The 14760-nt window shown below is 51.6% G+C and overlaps 1 protein-coding gene across 1 annotated transcript; it reads right to left on the reverse strand.

The window, feature by feature from the left end:
- Nucleotides 1-2113: 2113 nt before the first annotated feature.
- Nucleotides 2114-12815, reverse strand: GPR4 (G protein-coupled receptor 4). The gene is made up of 2 exons (XM_086353169.1): nucleotides 12684-12815; nucleotides 2114-4188 (listed from the first exon to the last, which is right to left on the reverse strand). The coding sequence occupies exon 2, from the start codon at nucleotides 3330-3332 to the stop codon at nucleotides 2244-2246; it is 1089 nt and encodes a 362-aa protein (XP_086209295.1). The 5' UTR covers nucleotides 3333-4188; nucleotides 12684-12815; the 3' UTR covers nucleotides 2114-2243.
- Between the last annotated feature and the right edge of the window lie 1945 nt (nucleotides 12816-14760).

The raw sequence follows: 14760 nt of genomic DNA on the forward strand, positions 1-14760 counted from the left end.
CCCCAGCCAACCACCAGATCCCAGGCCTCCCTCTTTTCTTTCTCCCATAACACCAGAGCCCCAACTTCCTGCATCTCAGTGACCCAACCCTCCTCTTGCAAAAAAGTTGTCCTCATTAAGTTCTTTTTTTTCCCCCCTCATTCCCCTCCTCCTTCCTCTTTCTTTCTCTCAGGAACCTCTCCTGGGAACTTTCGGGGCAAGGGTGTATTTATGCCCCTGTGTGTGTGTGTGTGTGTGTGTGTGTGTGTGTGTGTGTATAGGCTTCACATCTCCTTAGCCTGGAGCCTCTTACATACCCAGAGGGGTCAAGGCCTACAGAGCTGGGTGTTTTCCTCCTCCTGCTCTCCAGTCTGGTTCTGGAAGGACAGCCATTCCTGGTTGACCCCTGAGGGCCAGGGGAGGGAGGGGAACGCCGTTAGCCAGGGCAGCAGCCTTGGCCACTCTGGGGCGTGGGAACAGAGGCAGAGGCGGGGAGGGGAAAGGGAACCCAGGATGGTCTCAGCACTGACTCACCGGCTGTGCGACCCTGGGCTAATCACTTGGCCTCTCTGGTGAATAGCGCCTGGGATCATTCCCAGAGTTCCTTCTAATTCAGGTCCTCTGGTCACCCTTTTCCCAGGATGGGCAAGGGACTAGGGTTACACAATCCCACAGGGCCTTGTATTTCTTCCATCATTGGATTCCTTCAAGAGAAATCCGAAAGCTGACACCAATCCTTGCTTGCTCCACCCTGACCCGGGTCCAGCTGTCAGCATCTCCTGCCTGGGCTTCTGGCTTCTGCCTTTACTTCCCATATTCTGTTCCCCACTCAGCAGCCTGGGACTCCTGTTAACATTTAAGCCAATCCCAAATGTTCTTTGCTAAGAGCCCCTCTGTGGTTCCCATCTACCTTGGAATAAAAGGCAAGGCCCTCACATGGATTCACAATGCTCTGGGACATTGGCCCCTGTCCCTACCTGTCTCATCTCCATTCTTAATGTCCTCCCACACCTCTGCTCCCACCACACTGCTGTGTGTACTTGCTGGCCCTCGAAATGCAGGCGCTCTCTTACTCCAGGACTTTCCACCTGTCGTCCCCTCTGCCTGCAGCCCTCTCCCATCTGATCCCTCGCCTCCTTCAGGTCTTTTCTCAAATGCCCCCTTCTCAGCGAGCCCTCCCCACTCTCCTGATCTAGATCAGACTCCATATCATTCTCTGTCCTCTCAATTGGCTTTATCTTGCTCCATTACCCTTACCAATTCCATTTTTTTTTTTTTTTTTTGGCTGCACCACACAGCATATGGGGTCTTAGTTCACCAACCAGGGACTGAACCTGTGCTCCTTGCAGTGGAAGTGCGGAGTCTTAACCACTGGACTGCCAAGGAAGTCCTTTGATTCCAAATTTAATATTTATCTTTATTTACTCATTTACTGTGAGCTCCATGATGGCGGGGCCTGGACTGTCTTGGTCACTGTTTATACTGGCCAGTACAGGTATAAATAAATCTCTCTTGAATGAATGAATACCCTTCTCTTGTCCTAAGCCCTGTTCCCAAGCCTATCCTGCTCCCTGCTCCTCAGATAGTTGGCCAGTGGCCCTTTATTTGGGTTCTGACACACTCCCTCTTCCTCCTCAGGCCTGACTTGGAAAAATCTGTTTATCTCCAAACTCTGAAATATTCTGTCCTGCTCTCTCTCTACTCTATATGACCAGGGGCTTCCCAAGACACAAGTGATTGTTCAATACTCCACTTTCCCCTTGAATCACAGACTTTTACTCCCTTGTTGGAAATAATCCTAACTTCTTTGTCTTTGCCTTTTGGAAACTTAATCTATCGGTCCCCTCCTCTAGGAAGCCCTTTCCATCCCCCAGACTGCAACAGAGGCCCTCTTGGGTTCCCCCGGCCCCTAGGCTCCCCTGTCTGAGCCCTGCCCACTCTGGAGCATCACCCTCCCGGGATAGATCTGTCTCTTCCATTGGAATAGGAGCCGTGAAGACAGAGCCAGGGCCGCCATTTGTCACTGCTGGGTCACTAGCACCACCCAGCACAGGGCTTGGCACAGTTCTACTGAATTATCATGGGGGGTCATGGCAGAGGATGATGGCTGATCAGTGACACATCAGCCTCACTGTTTTCCTATTTTCTTACATTTTATGAATAGTAACAGGGCCTTATTTACATACAATTTGCATACACTGGGCCAGAAGGGAAGGGAGTGGGGGATTAGACCAGAGGAGTGGGGGCTCTGCAGAATTGGAGGTTCACTGTGCCGGGGGCAGCATCTTCAGCTGCACCTGGTCCCCCTGGGCGAGCGGAGCCGCCACCCAGCCGGCTGCCATGGCCTTGGCCACGCTGTTCCTCTTGGAAGTGAGCGGGGTCTCTAGGGTGAGCGAAGCATTGGCCATCTCCTGGGGCTTGTCACTGGCCAGAAAGCGGAGCAGGTGGTGCAGGGCCTTGGCCACGTCACTGCGGGCGCCCTCGTTGACGAGGCAGTAGAGGATGGGATCAGCCACGCAGTTGAGGCTGGTGAAGGCCAGCGAGCTATGATATGCCGAGAAGACACGCTCCTCGAAGCCACAGTCCCGGGGGCGGCGCAGGTAGACGGCGCTCCGCGAGAGCAGGAGCACGTGGTAGGGCGCAAAGCAGACCAGCACAATGGCGATGAGGCTGAGGGCCAGTCTCTTGATCTTGACCTTCTCCTGGCGCTCAGTGGACACGCTGCCCCGCACAGCCCGCAGGATGCCACGGTATGATAGCAGCATGAGCGCCCAGGGGAAGAGGAAGCCCACGAAGACTCGGTAGAGGTTCATCCAGGCCACCCAGCCCTCCATGGGGAACTTCTCGAAGCAGAAGGTGTGGTTATAACGGTCGCGGAAGAGCTCGTCATGGAACAGGGGTGCCGAGTTGGCGCCCAGCTCCGTGGCCCAGACCACAGAGCTCACGGCCACAGCTGTCTTGACACGGCGCAGGCGGGCGAACCGCAGCGGGTGGGCCACAGCCAGGTACCGGTCCACCGAGATGCAGCACAGGAAGGCGATGCTGATGTAGATGTTGGTGTAAAAGATGAACCCGAAGAGCTTGCAAGAGCCAGGGCCGTGGATCCAGTTGTCGTGGTGCAGGAAGTAGTCCACCCACAGTGGCAGCGTGCAGATGTACAGCAGGTCAGCAATGCTGAGGTTCATCAGGTACACGCCCAACTCGTTGCGTTGCCTCACCTGGCGGTAGGCGGCCCACAGGGCCAGGCAGTTGGTGGGCAGCCCCACGCCAATGACGAAGATGTAGAGGGAGGGCGGGAAGAGGTGGTCCATGCGGGAGTCCACGTGGCAGCCCTCCAACGTGCGGTTGCCCATCCTCGGCACTGGGTCTTTCAGGGTGCTTCCCCTGGCCCACGGGGGCTTGGGGCCACGGGGGGCGGGAGGCCATCAGGCCCCCCTGAGCCCCCTCCTTGGAGGCTCAGGGGAACATGGTGGGAGGCAGTTCACGCGGTTAGAGGATGAGGTGGACTGAAAATTGTGGGCCAGACTGGGCAGAGAAGGACAGAGGCTTCAGAGAGAAAAGTTGGAGAAGGGATAGAATTACGACAGGAGGGAGGTTTGGGGGTGGCAGGATTAACAACGAGCTTTGTCAAGGAGGTTTTATAGACCCAACCAGAGTATAAATGGGAGAGTATTGGGGTAACACACGATTGACCAAGGGGAGTGTTTATACGGGAGGTGAAGGCATCAGTGGGCAGTGGTGAGAGACAGAGATTTGTGGAGGATATAGAAAGTAAGCGTGGCTATGCTGAAGTAACAGTGAGGTGAGATGTACTAGAAGACGCAGGAAATGTATGCGGTAGTGTTGAGATAGGGCAGTTCACAGTTTGGGAGCAGAGGAGACTAGGCCAGATGGATGGGGGTGCTGACACCTGACACCTCCTAGGACCCCAGTAAGAAATATGGAAATAAGGGAGGTAACCAAAGAGGTGAAGACTACAAAAAAAGGGGGGTGTCCTATGAGGGATGAAAGAGAGAGAAGACTCAGTCTGGGGAATGTGGGAAGGGTTTTAAAGAAACAGGAAGGTGGTGAGTAAGGGCTCTATCAGCACCAGGTTACCAATACCGGAAATTTAAAGGGACATGGGAGGGGCTCCAGCTTGGTCCTGGTGGGGGCTGAGCAGTTAAGACGAGGTGGCCCTGCTTCACAGTTCAAAGCTGACTGCGGTACCTGTGGGGAAAGAGAACTGTCATGAGAGGTGTCAGGGACTTCCCTCTGCTCCCCACACCCTTCTGTGAGCTCCAGAGGGTAGGCCCCTTAATGATGCTTAATCTAAGCAACAGATCACTGAAAACACAGATTTGAGATGTCAGTTATATTTTTTCCCTAATTGTTTCTTTAAAACTTTCTTCAAGAAACCATATAAAACTGGCACAAGTCTCATATCATGCTTTGGGAAATGCTGAACTAGTCTCACCTATCATATCATAAACATTGAGACAGGGTCCAGAGAGGCTGGGTCACTCCCCTCAAGGATGTACAGCAAGGCAGTGATAGAATCAGCTTCCTACTCTTAACCCAGGGCACTGAATTCTTGACAATGATGATGATGGTAGTGATAATAACAACCAAAGTTTTTCTGAGTCCTATTACATAGCAGATCTTGTCTTTAGCACTTTATGGATGTGAGTTTAAAATTTTCAAGAACCTTATGAGGAAAGTACTGTTACTCCCCTATTTGACAAACTGAGGCACAGAGAGGTTCAGAGACCTATCCAAGGTCCTGATAACGGGAGCGGGGAAAATCTTGGCTTTCGCCTCCTTTCTCCAGCCTGAACGTCAGTTTTCACCCAAGAATAATTGGACAGAAAGGGGCCCTGGTCTGACAGCCCATGGAAGCATAGCTGCAGGGGGCTGGGGCAGGGAAGTTATGAGAACTCAATTGACCAAGGGGGAGCCCTGGGGGCAGTGCCAGGAGTCCCCTCCCTCAGAGACCACCCCCTTCATTGTCTCTTTCCGCTTCCCTCTGACTTCCCTGAGTGAGAGTCTTGGGCCTGTCGTGCCCTGGTCCTGGGGAGATCTTTAAGCACAGGGAAAAAGACAGTGTTGGACCAAGCCCTGGACCACTGTCAGCCCCCAAGAGGATGGGAGTGAAGTCCTGAAGTAGAGGCATCTTTAGAGGCCATTCCATCCAGCGGTTTGCATCAGTTTGTAGGCTGTGGAACCACTTTTTAAAAAAACATATCTCAACAGGAAACCTCATCTAAGACAGTGAAAAGGGGAAGCTACTCTGTGCTCTAGATAAAAGGAGGTGGTGGGAGGAAGTCCACCTCTGAAGAGTCCCCAGGACACATTTTGAAAACCAGTGGTTGACTCAGTAGGACAGATGAGGAAACCGAGGGGCCAAAGAGGGGAAGGGATGAGACCCAAGGCATCCAGCAGGCTCACGGGAACCTCCCCGGTGCCTGAGCAGTGTCTTCCCATGGGAGAGTGCTCTGGGCTCTCCCTAACCTCCACACTAAATTCTGTGCCCACGCGTGTCTCTAAAACCCCGGCCGCTGCCCACTCTGCTCCACCACGACCACTGGCTTGGACCTTATGGTTGAGCCTCCCTGAGGATTTCCTGCCTGCCACTCTGGCTTCCCTCCACTCACTCCCCACGTGGGGCCCCATGTGGCGGCCAGGCAGGTCTCTCTATCATGTCAGTCAGCTCTTGTTATTAAATCCTTCTCTACTTGAAATCCTCCAATAACTTCCCCATGGACTTGGGACAAAATCCCAAGTCTTTCCCCAGATGACAAGGCACTGCCTGCCCAGCCTCTGCAGCCTAGTTGACTTTCATACCCACCTCTCCCTCCCCCTCAGCAGACTCAAGGCTGGACCTTCTTTCCAGCCTCACCACCTCTGTCCTTCCTTCAGATCTACTTAGGACTAGCTCCTATATCTCCATCACTTCCTCAGGGTGGCCCTCTGTACCCACAGTCCTGCCCACCCACACCCACACACTCTGTGTGGAGGAATTACAGAGATCTTGAGATAGGGCTCTTCTTTTCCAGGAGGTTACATCCTATTTGAGGAGAACTTCAGTTCATCCAACATCTGAGTGCCTCCTCTGTGCCCCGCATAGGACTGAACACTGGAGATAAATATAAATAAGACATGATTTCTGCCATGATAGATGGCTGGTGGGAGAGAGGTACACATGTCTGTGAGGTGCTTTTTGTTAGTTTATTCACAGCTGGAAAAGGTTGTTGTAAAAGTCAAGGCAAGAAAGAGGGCTGAGTCAGGACAGAGGCAATGGCTATGAAGTTGATGTTAAAGGGATAGACTGAATAGATTGGGTACTTGGAAGTTCAAGAAGTGAGGGAAATCTGTCATTATTCAAGGAAATTTAGAAAAGGCACAAATGAAAAATGAAAATATGCTTATCCATAGTCCCAGTGCTTCCTTGGTGGCTCTATGGTTAAAAAAAAAAAAAAATCTGCCTGCCAACGTAGGAGACAAGGGTTCCATCCCTGGGTTGGGAAGATCCCTTGGGAAAGGAAACAGCAACCCACTCCACTATTCTTGCCTGGGGGAAAACCCATGGACAGAGGAGCCTGGCGGGCTACAGTCCGTGGGGTCGCAAAAGAGTCAGACATGACTGAGCAAGAGTCAGACACGACAGAGCGACTAAACAACTCTCTTCACATCACCTTGCATCCTGTTTGTGTCTGCCTGTCTGTCTTGAGTGGATATCTCGGGAGGGCAGGGACTGTATATTGACTGTTGTAGCTCTCGCCAGCACCCAGGACAGGCCCAGCATACAGTAGGCACTCAATAAATGCCTTTGGCTGAGGGAACAGGCATTTGGTCAGCCACTGCTTCCACACAGGCACCACCTCCCCTTGGGGCAGCAGCACCCCCCACTTCAAGCTCCAGCAAGTCCCTGCAGGGTCCCAGAGATAAAGAGATGAGGAAGGAAAAAGTGAAAAGGGCAGGCTCTCTCTGCTGCATAATTGACTTTGAAAGGTCAGGGCTGAGTCCCGCTTAGTAAGTCCTACCCCCTGTGGGGTCCTCCGCAACAGAAGAGCTGCCCCCACCCCAGACTCACAGACACTCCTGGATCCTGTGGAGATGGGAGGGAGGGGGCTTGCTCCCGACTGGAACAGTACAATCCGGTCCCTCCCTTTGAACTGAACCACCCCTCCTCCAGCCCAGAGCAAATCACTCAAAACACCTCTCTCTCTCTGCCCTGGGTCTCTCCTTCAGCCTGTAAGACCAAGGGAATTACTTCTCCTTCAGGAGCCTCAATGGCACCCCACTCCAGTACTCTTGCCTGGAAAGTCTCATGGATGGAGGAACCTGGTAGGCTGCAGTCCATGGGGTCGCTGAGGGTTGGACACGACTAAGCGACTTCACTTTCATTGTTCACTTTCCTGCATTGGAGAAGGAAATGGCAACCCACTCCACTGTTCTTGCCTGGAGAATCCCAGGGACAGGGAAGCCTGGTGGGCTCCCATCTATGGGGTCACAGAGAGTCGGACACGACTGAAGTGACTTAGCAGCAGCAGCAGGAGCCTCAGTTTCTCCTTCTGCATGAAGGGGAGGTGGGACACAACTTTTATATCAGTTGCATCACAGATACAAAAATCTTTGGGACTTCCTGGTGGTCCAGTGGTTAAGGCTCCTGGCTTCCACTGCAGAGGCTGTGGGTTTGATCCCTGATTTGAGGAACTAGGATCCTGTATGCTGCATGGCATGGCCCCTCCCCCACCCCCCCAAAAAAAAACACAGAAGAAAATATCAATTTGATACAAACTTACAGAAAATTGAAGAGGATGAAACATCTCCCAACTTATTCACAGGGAACTATATTCAATATCCTGTGAGAAATGAAATATTTCCTGCCGAATCAGTAAAAGAGGATGTCACAGTCACCAGCAACTTCGGCCACAATGGATGGTGAGCTGGTGAGCCTTGAGGGAACTCAGGAAGGAAAGAATACCTGCCATCTAGCAGCCATCAGACTGCAACCACTCCCCGTGGTGAGTCCCCCCCACCCCCAAAAAGCTCAGGATGTGAAAACACAGGATACTGGCCCCAGATAGCTGAGGTGCCTATCAAAGGAATGATTTCACTGAGCCCAGACTTTGGCATCTTCCCATAATACAGAGAAAAGCGCTAAATTCCCTCAACTTGGGATATCTGGTTTTCTTTAATTGACAACAATCTTCCGATGTTCAGACTACCCACCCTTTGTTGCAAAACATCTATATAACCTGGCTCCTTGGAGCATGTTTTCTCAGGGTGACTTGAGATGCTATCTCCCAGGCTTGAAGTCCTAAAACTTCCCACCCAGTAAAATGTAACTCTCAACTTATAGGTTATGAATAATTTTTTGGGTGTGAATATTTTCTTAACTCCACATCCGTGACAAACCATAATGGAAAGAATATTTAAAAAACAAGAATGTGTATAACTGAGTCACTTTGCCATGCAGCAGAGATTGGCATAACACTGTCAATCAACTACTGTTCTTGTTCAGTTGCTAAGTCGTGTCCAGCCCTTTGTGACCCCATGGACTGCAGCACGCCAGGCTCCTCTGTCCTCTACCATCTCCTGGCGTTTGCTCACAGTCATGTCCATTGAGTCAGTGATGCTATCTAACAGCGCCAAAATCAACTATACTTCAATTTAAAAAAGAAAATGAATTTTAAAGAAAGAAACAAAATCCTTGGTAGAGGTGATATCATCTATAAATTGTGCAGTGTTTGAACAATTATTACTATTCCACAGGCACTGGGGAGCTGACATGAGAAATGAACCAGTTCATAACGGAAGGAGGCAGTGAGCCTGGAGAAATTCCCTTTGTCCCACCCTCTCAAGAACCCCCCAGTTCTGCTGAGGCTGGGGTGGGTACACAGGCCGGAGACTGATTTCCTGCAGACAAAGGAAATGTACTTCCCATTGCTAATTTCCTCCAGGGGACACTCGCCCCTCCCTCCTCCTCCGGTCCCTCTACTTCAACCCACCTGCTTCTTGGAGGATGCTAGGCGTGGGGGGAGGGGCATTCAACCCTCTCTTCTCCCCTACCTGAGATATGCCCAACATCAACCCCACCACATATAAAGATAGCATGGAATGGCAGACTCTTAGAACTCCACAATGCAATAAACCTATATGCCACAACTGGGGGCACAAGGTTATTTGACTCCTACCTGATACAGACGGGGAAACTGAGGCCCAGGGCCACAAGGCAGTTAGCTGTCTAAGTCACATGACGTGTCAAGGCTGCCTAGATCGCTAGTTCTTAACAAAAAAGAATGTTTTCTCTCTTCCCTCCCTGCACTCTTGTAATTTTTTCTCAAGTCTTTCTGGGGTTCTCAGCCCTCTTTGAGACTCTGCTGAAAACCCCACAGACTCTCTCACCACCAGAAGGCAAGTGATCTCGGGGGTCTTGCATGCCCCTCCATCACCTGACTCCCTTGCCCAGCACTCTCTCCCCCAACCCCACACCCCCGCTCCCTCCTGGTCCCTGCTGGTCCCTCCCAGAGGGCCAGAGAAGAGAGATAAGTTGGGAATGTGGAGCGATAGTGGGGAGACAGAAAGGACTGTCAGACCCCTGACCCCACTTTGCACAGTCTTAGCTGCTCAAGCCAGGCTCCAGAAGCGACTTCTCAGTCCAGCAAGGCTGAAGGCTTGGGGGTAGGGGGTTGAAAGGGCAAGAGGGAGAGGTAATACAGCCCCCGCACCCACTCACCACCAGCCTTGTCCTAGAAGCCTCCAGGTCATCTCTCTCACTCCCCGCTTCCCTCCTCTGAAGGCTCCTGCTCCCCTGTCAGCCCCCTGGGGACCAGTCAGCTCCGGTAGGTCTGCTCATTAGGGGAACGAAATGTGATCACAGAGCCTCGCTCCCCACCTGGCGCCTTGGCGGCTGGCCGGCGAGAACCGGGGACAGTCAGGCCACCGAGACCATTCCACTGGCCCCATTTCTACCGAAGGGATCCCCATCCCCTCCACATATGTCCCCCACACCACCCAGAAGGGACACCAGGGAGGGTCCTTGACTCTACTCTGATGTTCTAGATTCCCAAGGCTCTCAGATCCTCAGATTCTATTGTTAGTCCACGCCATGGTTTACTGTTCTATTACTATAACCTTTTAGAGCTTTACCTTCCTTCCATTCTATTATTATTATTATGGCGGCTTTCCACACCCCTACCCTCTAGGTTTCCAATATCCCAGGAAATTCACATTCCAGGATTCTCAAGTTCTATTGTTAGAACGCTCTATGATTAAAAAAAAAAAATTGTACAACTTTCATAATATATTATTAAACTCTCAGTGATCATTATCTTTGCTCAGCAAACACTTATCTGTATTTCCCCTTTCTTTTTTACAGATATGGTGAACCCCACTTCCTTTTTTCTCCATTTATCTCTTCCGGTTTTTTTTTTTTTTAACATTCCAGCAGCCTGAAGTTCTAAAATTGTGCAAAATTGTAAAATACTAAGAATTCAATTTTGGCAGGGGGTGGGTAGTCACATTTACCTGGCCCCTAAATTCTCTCCTCCTGGTGGGGACACTAAGAGCCCAGGCTGCCTCTCTATACCTGGCCCAGAAACTTTGTCTCATCCCACCCCACTGGATCACATACTGGCTGAGGCTGAGTTATTATTTGTCTAGACACAAACCAAATTATAGGCCCTGTCCTGCAGGAGCAGTGGGCTTCATGGGGAGGGTCAGGAGACAGAGTCAGTGGGGAGTTAATCGCTGCCCCCTCTCCCCACTTCCCCTCTTCTCTTCCCTCCTTCTCTGAAATTCCACCCCTTCCACTCCAACCAACTCTTATCCCCTCTCCCTCTCCACTACCATGGTTTTAGAATATTTTCTCTCCTCTGCTTCTAAAATTGCTCCCTCCTGGGTTCCAGCCATTCACACTCACCCTGGCATTCTTCCCTGTTGCCTGTGAAGACCTCCTTCCCCACATTAATCTGAGGTAGTAGCAGCAAAAGAAGCCAGTACTTTGGATTTGGGCTTCAGTGGAACCGGAGTCCCAACCCAGCCTGAAACTGACTCACCTTGGGGACTTCTACACTTGGGCCTCAGTTTCCCCATCTCTGAAATGGGGGTTTAGTCTAGCTGGCTCTGACAGCACTTTTGAGCTCTCGACTGCGACCACTGAAAACTGCCAATATTCCAAAGCCCATCTTTTTGGACTGAAGGATTCAAATACCCCAAGACCTTTAACTTGAAGGTTTGAGCTCTCCCAATCCTCCTTTCAGATCATTCTCACATACTTGGGTCCTTTCATGCAAAGACTTCACATTCAAAACTGATGATACTGTAATTAAAAAAAAGAGTTCACTAACTTCTTGATGCTATGATTCCCAGAGTTTTGGAGCTCCCCCCGCCAAAAAAAACCCATCAATCTCTCTCATTTTCTCCTACTGAAACCCCGCCCAGAGAGGACAACCTCCCCATCCTCACCCCAAACCTGAAGTCAAGCTCAACCACAGAGACAGAGTTGGGGGGCCCTTGGTGAATTCTTCCCCTGTGGTTTAGCCGTAAAGAATCTGCCTGCAGTGCAGGAGAAGCAGATGCGGGTTTGACCCCTGGAGGGGAGGATCTCCTGGAGAAGAAAATGGCAACCCACTCCAGTATTCTTGCCTGGAAAATCCCATGAACAGTGGAGCCTGGCGGGCGGGGACAGTCCACGGGGTCGCAGAGTTGGCCACAACTGAGCTCGCAGGGACACACTGGTGAGTTCAGGAGAGGTGTGGCTGGTGGAGGGCCCTGGTGGGGGGTGATGAGGGGTGCGGCCCCCATCATCTTCATCTCTGCCCTCCAGAAAATCCCCCAGCCCTCATCCCACCTGAGTATATATGACATTCATCCCACAGTCGATGCCTCACAGAAATTCCAGAGCTGTCCTTCAGGGTGCTTGGGGGGGCGGGGGGCGGGGATGAAGCCGAGACAATAAGGAGTTAATGGGTGACCCAGCCAAATCCTGGACTGCAGGAAGTTGGGGAGGAAGTTCACCCCCTCCCCCAGCCAGGAATTCCTGAAATTGGAGGGTGGGGTGGGTGCGACCTCCAGAGCAGTGGGGTGACTCTGTTAAGGGGGAGCCCAGGTCACAGGGGTACTCAAAGTCCACCTGCCCCAGGTGGTAATCCTATTGCCCCCTACCCGACTCCCAAGAAGACCCTCAGCCCAGGGTAAAGTTGGAGAAGGATGACGACGGAGTGAAGTTGCCAGAACCGGGTCTAAGATACATGGAGACAGAAACAGAGGGATACAGAGAGATACAGAGACAGGAAGAAAAAAGGCAAAGAGATGCCCAGAAACGGGGAGACGGAGGTAGAGAGATCCGTATAGACTGAGAGTTCATCAAGACCCAGGGATCCAGGCAAACGGAGTGACAGAGAGACACGGAGAGGCAGAGATAAAAGATATCAACACAGAGACATCGAGATGGCTAAGGAGAGACACGAGCAGAGGAAGAGGGACCGCAGATCCAGAGAGACATCAGAGACAGACAGAGAGATGGAGACAGACCCAGAGACAAAGTCAGTCGCGGAGACGCAGGGAGAGCCAGCCCCAGAGAGGGGCGGGGACCGAGGCCACGCGGGAGACTGAGGCAGCGGACGGACGCGGGGACGCAAAGCCCGCGAGGGGCGCGGGGAGGAGCGGCCGCCGGCGGCCGCGGGACCTGCGCGGACCGGGGAGAAACCGGCGCCTACCTGCGCGTGGCGGCTGGACGGGGCGGGCGGCGCCTCTCCCTGCGGCTGGGGGATCCGGGATCCGCGGCGGCGCAGGGACCCGGCGGCGACTCCTCCCGGCCCCGGGCCAGAGCCACCAGCTGAGGCCCCGCCCCGCCCGGACCGGGCCCGCCCCCGTTAACCCCTCCATTGTCGCTCCCCCTTAACCCCTTCACCCCACTGCTTTCCAGCTCTGGAGAAACCTCACCTGCTGGTGAAACACCCCCGAGTCCTTCAACGTCCCCAGCCTGGAAGCCTCCATCTCATAAATTCCTTTGCTTACCCTCCCTCCAACCCCGCACTCCAACTAGATCAAGCCTGAAGCTATGGGGAGGTGTGGGACGGGGGTTTAGGGAGACCCCAGACCTAAGTCATTAACTTTTTGGTCATTGCACTCCCACTTCCCCAAGGGAGAGAATGAGGGGTCTGTTAGTTCCCCATGCCCATGGTCAGGGCCACCCCTGGAAGGAATCTCTCCTGGGGTTTCCAGCTCCAGCCCTGCCTCTTGGCCAGACTTAGGCTGGTGACCTCTGTGTGCCTCCGTTTCCTCTTCTGATGCTGTGGTCTCTCACAGTCCTTTTATCAAGAGGACGTCATACTATAAAGTCTGTAAAACATGACCCGCCCCCCCTCCCCCCGCCACGACCTTCTTTCGCCCTGCTTTATTTGCTTTTCCCCATAGAAAGTGTCCTAACAGTCTGTGTATTCCACTTTTTTGGTTGTTTTTCTAAATATCTGCCTTCCCACTAGGAGGAGTGTCATTTTTCTGTTGGGTTACTTTACTACACGATACATGTGCAATACACGTTGTTTTCAAGGAGTAAATACATGAATGTTAAGTGCTGCAAAAGTATTTGCTGATTTTTATGTTATCATCATGTCCTTCATAAACTGATCCATTCTTAGGCGAAGCACTTTGGACAGACCTGGGATGTAACACTCAAAAGTGACAACTAATAAAAAAATAAAACAAATTTTTTTTAGAAAAAGTGACAGCTAGGAATTCCTTGGTGGTCCAGTGGCTAAGACTCAGAGCTCCCAATGCAGGGAACCTGGGTTCGATCTCTGGTCAGGGAACTAGATCCCATACTCAGCAACTAAGATCTGGCACAGTTTTGGGGAGGGGGGAGTGACAGCTATCGGGCTTGCAAATTCTTTTTTGTTTATTTATTATTCTTGTATTATAATTATAATAATTATTGGGGCTTCCTCAGTGGCTCAGCTGGTAAAGAACCCATCTGCCAATGCCAGAGATGCAAGAGACAAGAGTTCGATCCCTGGGTGGGGAAGATCCCCTGGAGAAGGAAATGGTAACCCACTCCAGTATTCTTGCCTGGAAAATTTCTTGGACAGGGGAGGCTGGCAGGCTACAGCCCATGGGGTCGCAGAATCAGACATGACTGAGCGCGCATGCGCACGCTCTCTCTCTCTCTCTCTCTCTCTCTCTCTCTCTTTCTCTCTCTCTTTCTCTCTCTCTCACACACACACACAGTGATAATTATTATTTTGGCTGCTCTGGGTCTTCATTGTGGCATGAGGGCTTCTCTAGCTGAGGTGCACTGACTTAGTTGCCTCATGACATGTGGGATCCTAGTTCCCTGACCAGGCATGGAACCTGCTTCCCCTGCATTGGAAGGCTGATTTTTAACAACTGGACTACCAGGGAAATCCCTGTTTATTTATTTTGAGAATAAAAATGCTGGGATCTTAAGGGAGAAGCCCAGTAAGTTGTGACAAACAGATACACCCATGTGACTAAGCCAAATTAAAACATAAACATTCCATCACCAGCGACCACTGTTTGGTTTGGTGTTTTGCTCCTTTCCAGGGCACTCACTCTCTACTTTACCCCCAGAGACACTCCATGCCTTTTTTTTTTTTTTTTTTTTTACTGGAAATGAGTGTTGCCTGTTCTAGAACTTCATAGAAATGAAATGAAACAGTTCTGTTCTGCTTCGTTTAAGGTAGCTATTATAATCACTCACTGTGTGGCCTTGGACAAGTGACTTCACCTCTCTGAACCATAGTACCCCTTTCCTCTCGGGGCTCTGGAGGCACA

This window comes from Bos grunniens, chromosome 18 (genome assembly GCF_055505025.1).
Source record: "Bos grunniens cultivar Pamir isolate PY7600 chromosome 18, Bosgru_T2T1.0, whole genome shotgun sequence".
Taxonomy (NCBI): Eukaryota; Metazoa; Chordata; class Mammalia; order Artiodactyla; family Bovidae; genus Bos; species Bos grunniens.

Excerpts from the sequence above, each read along its gene's own strand:
- GPR4 (XM_086353169.1), bottom strand. The coding sequence starts at position 3,332 with ATGGGCAACCGCACGTTGGAGGGCTGCCACGTGGACTCCCGCATGGAC.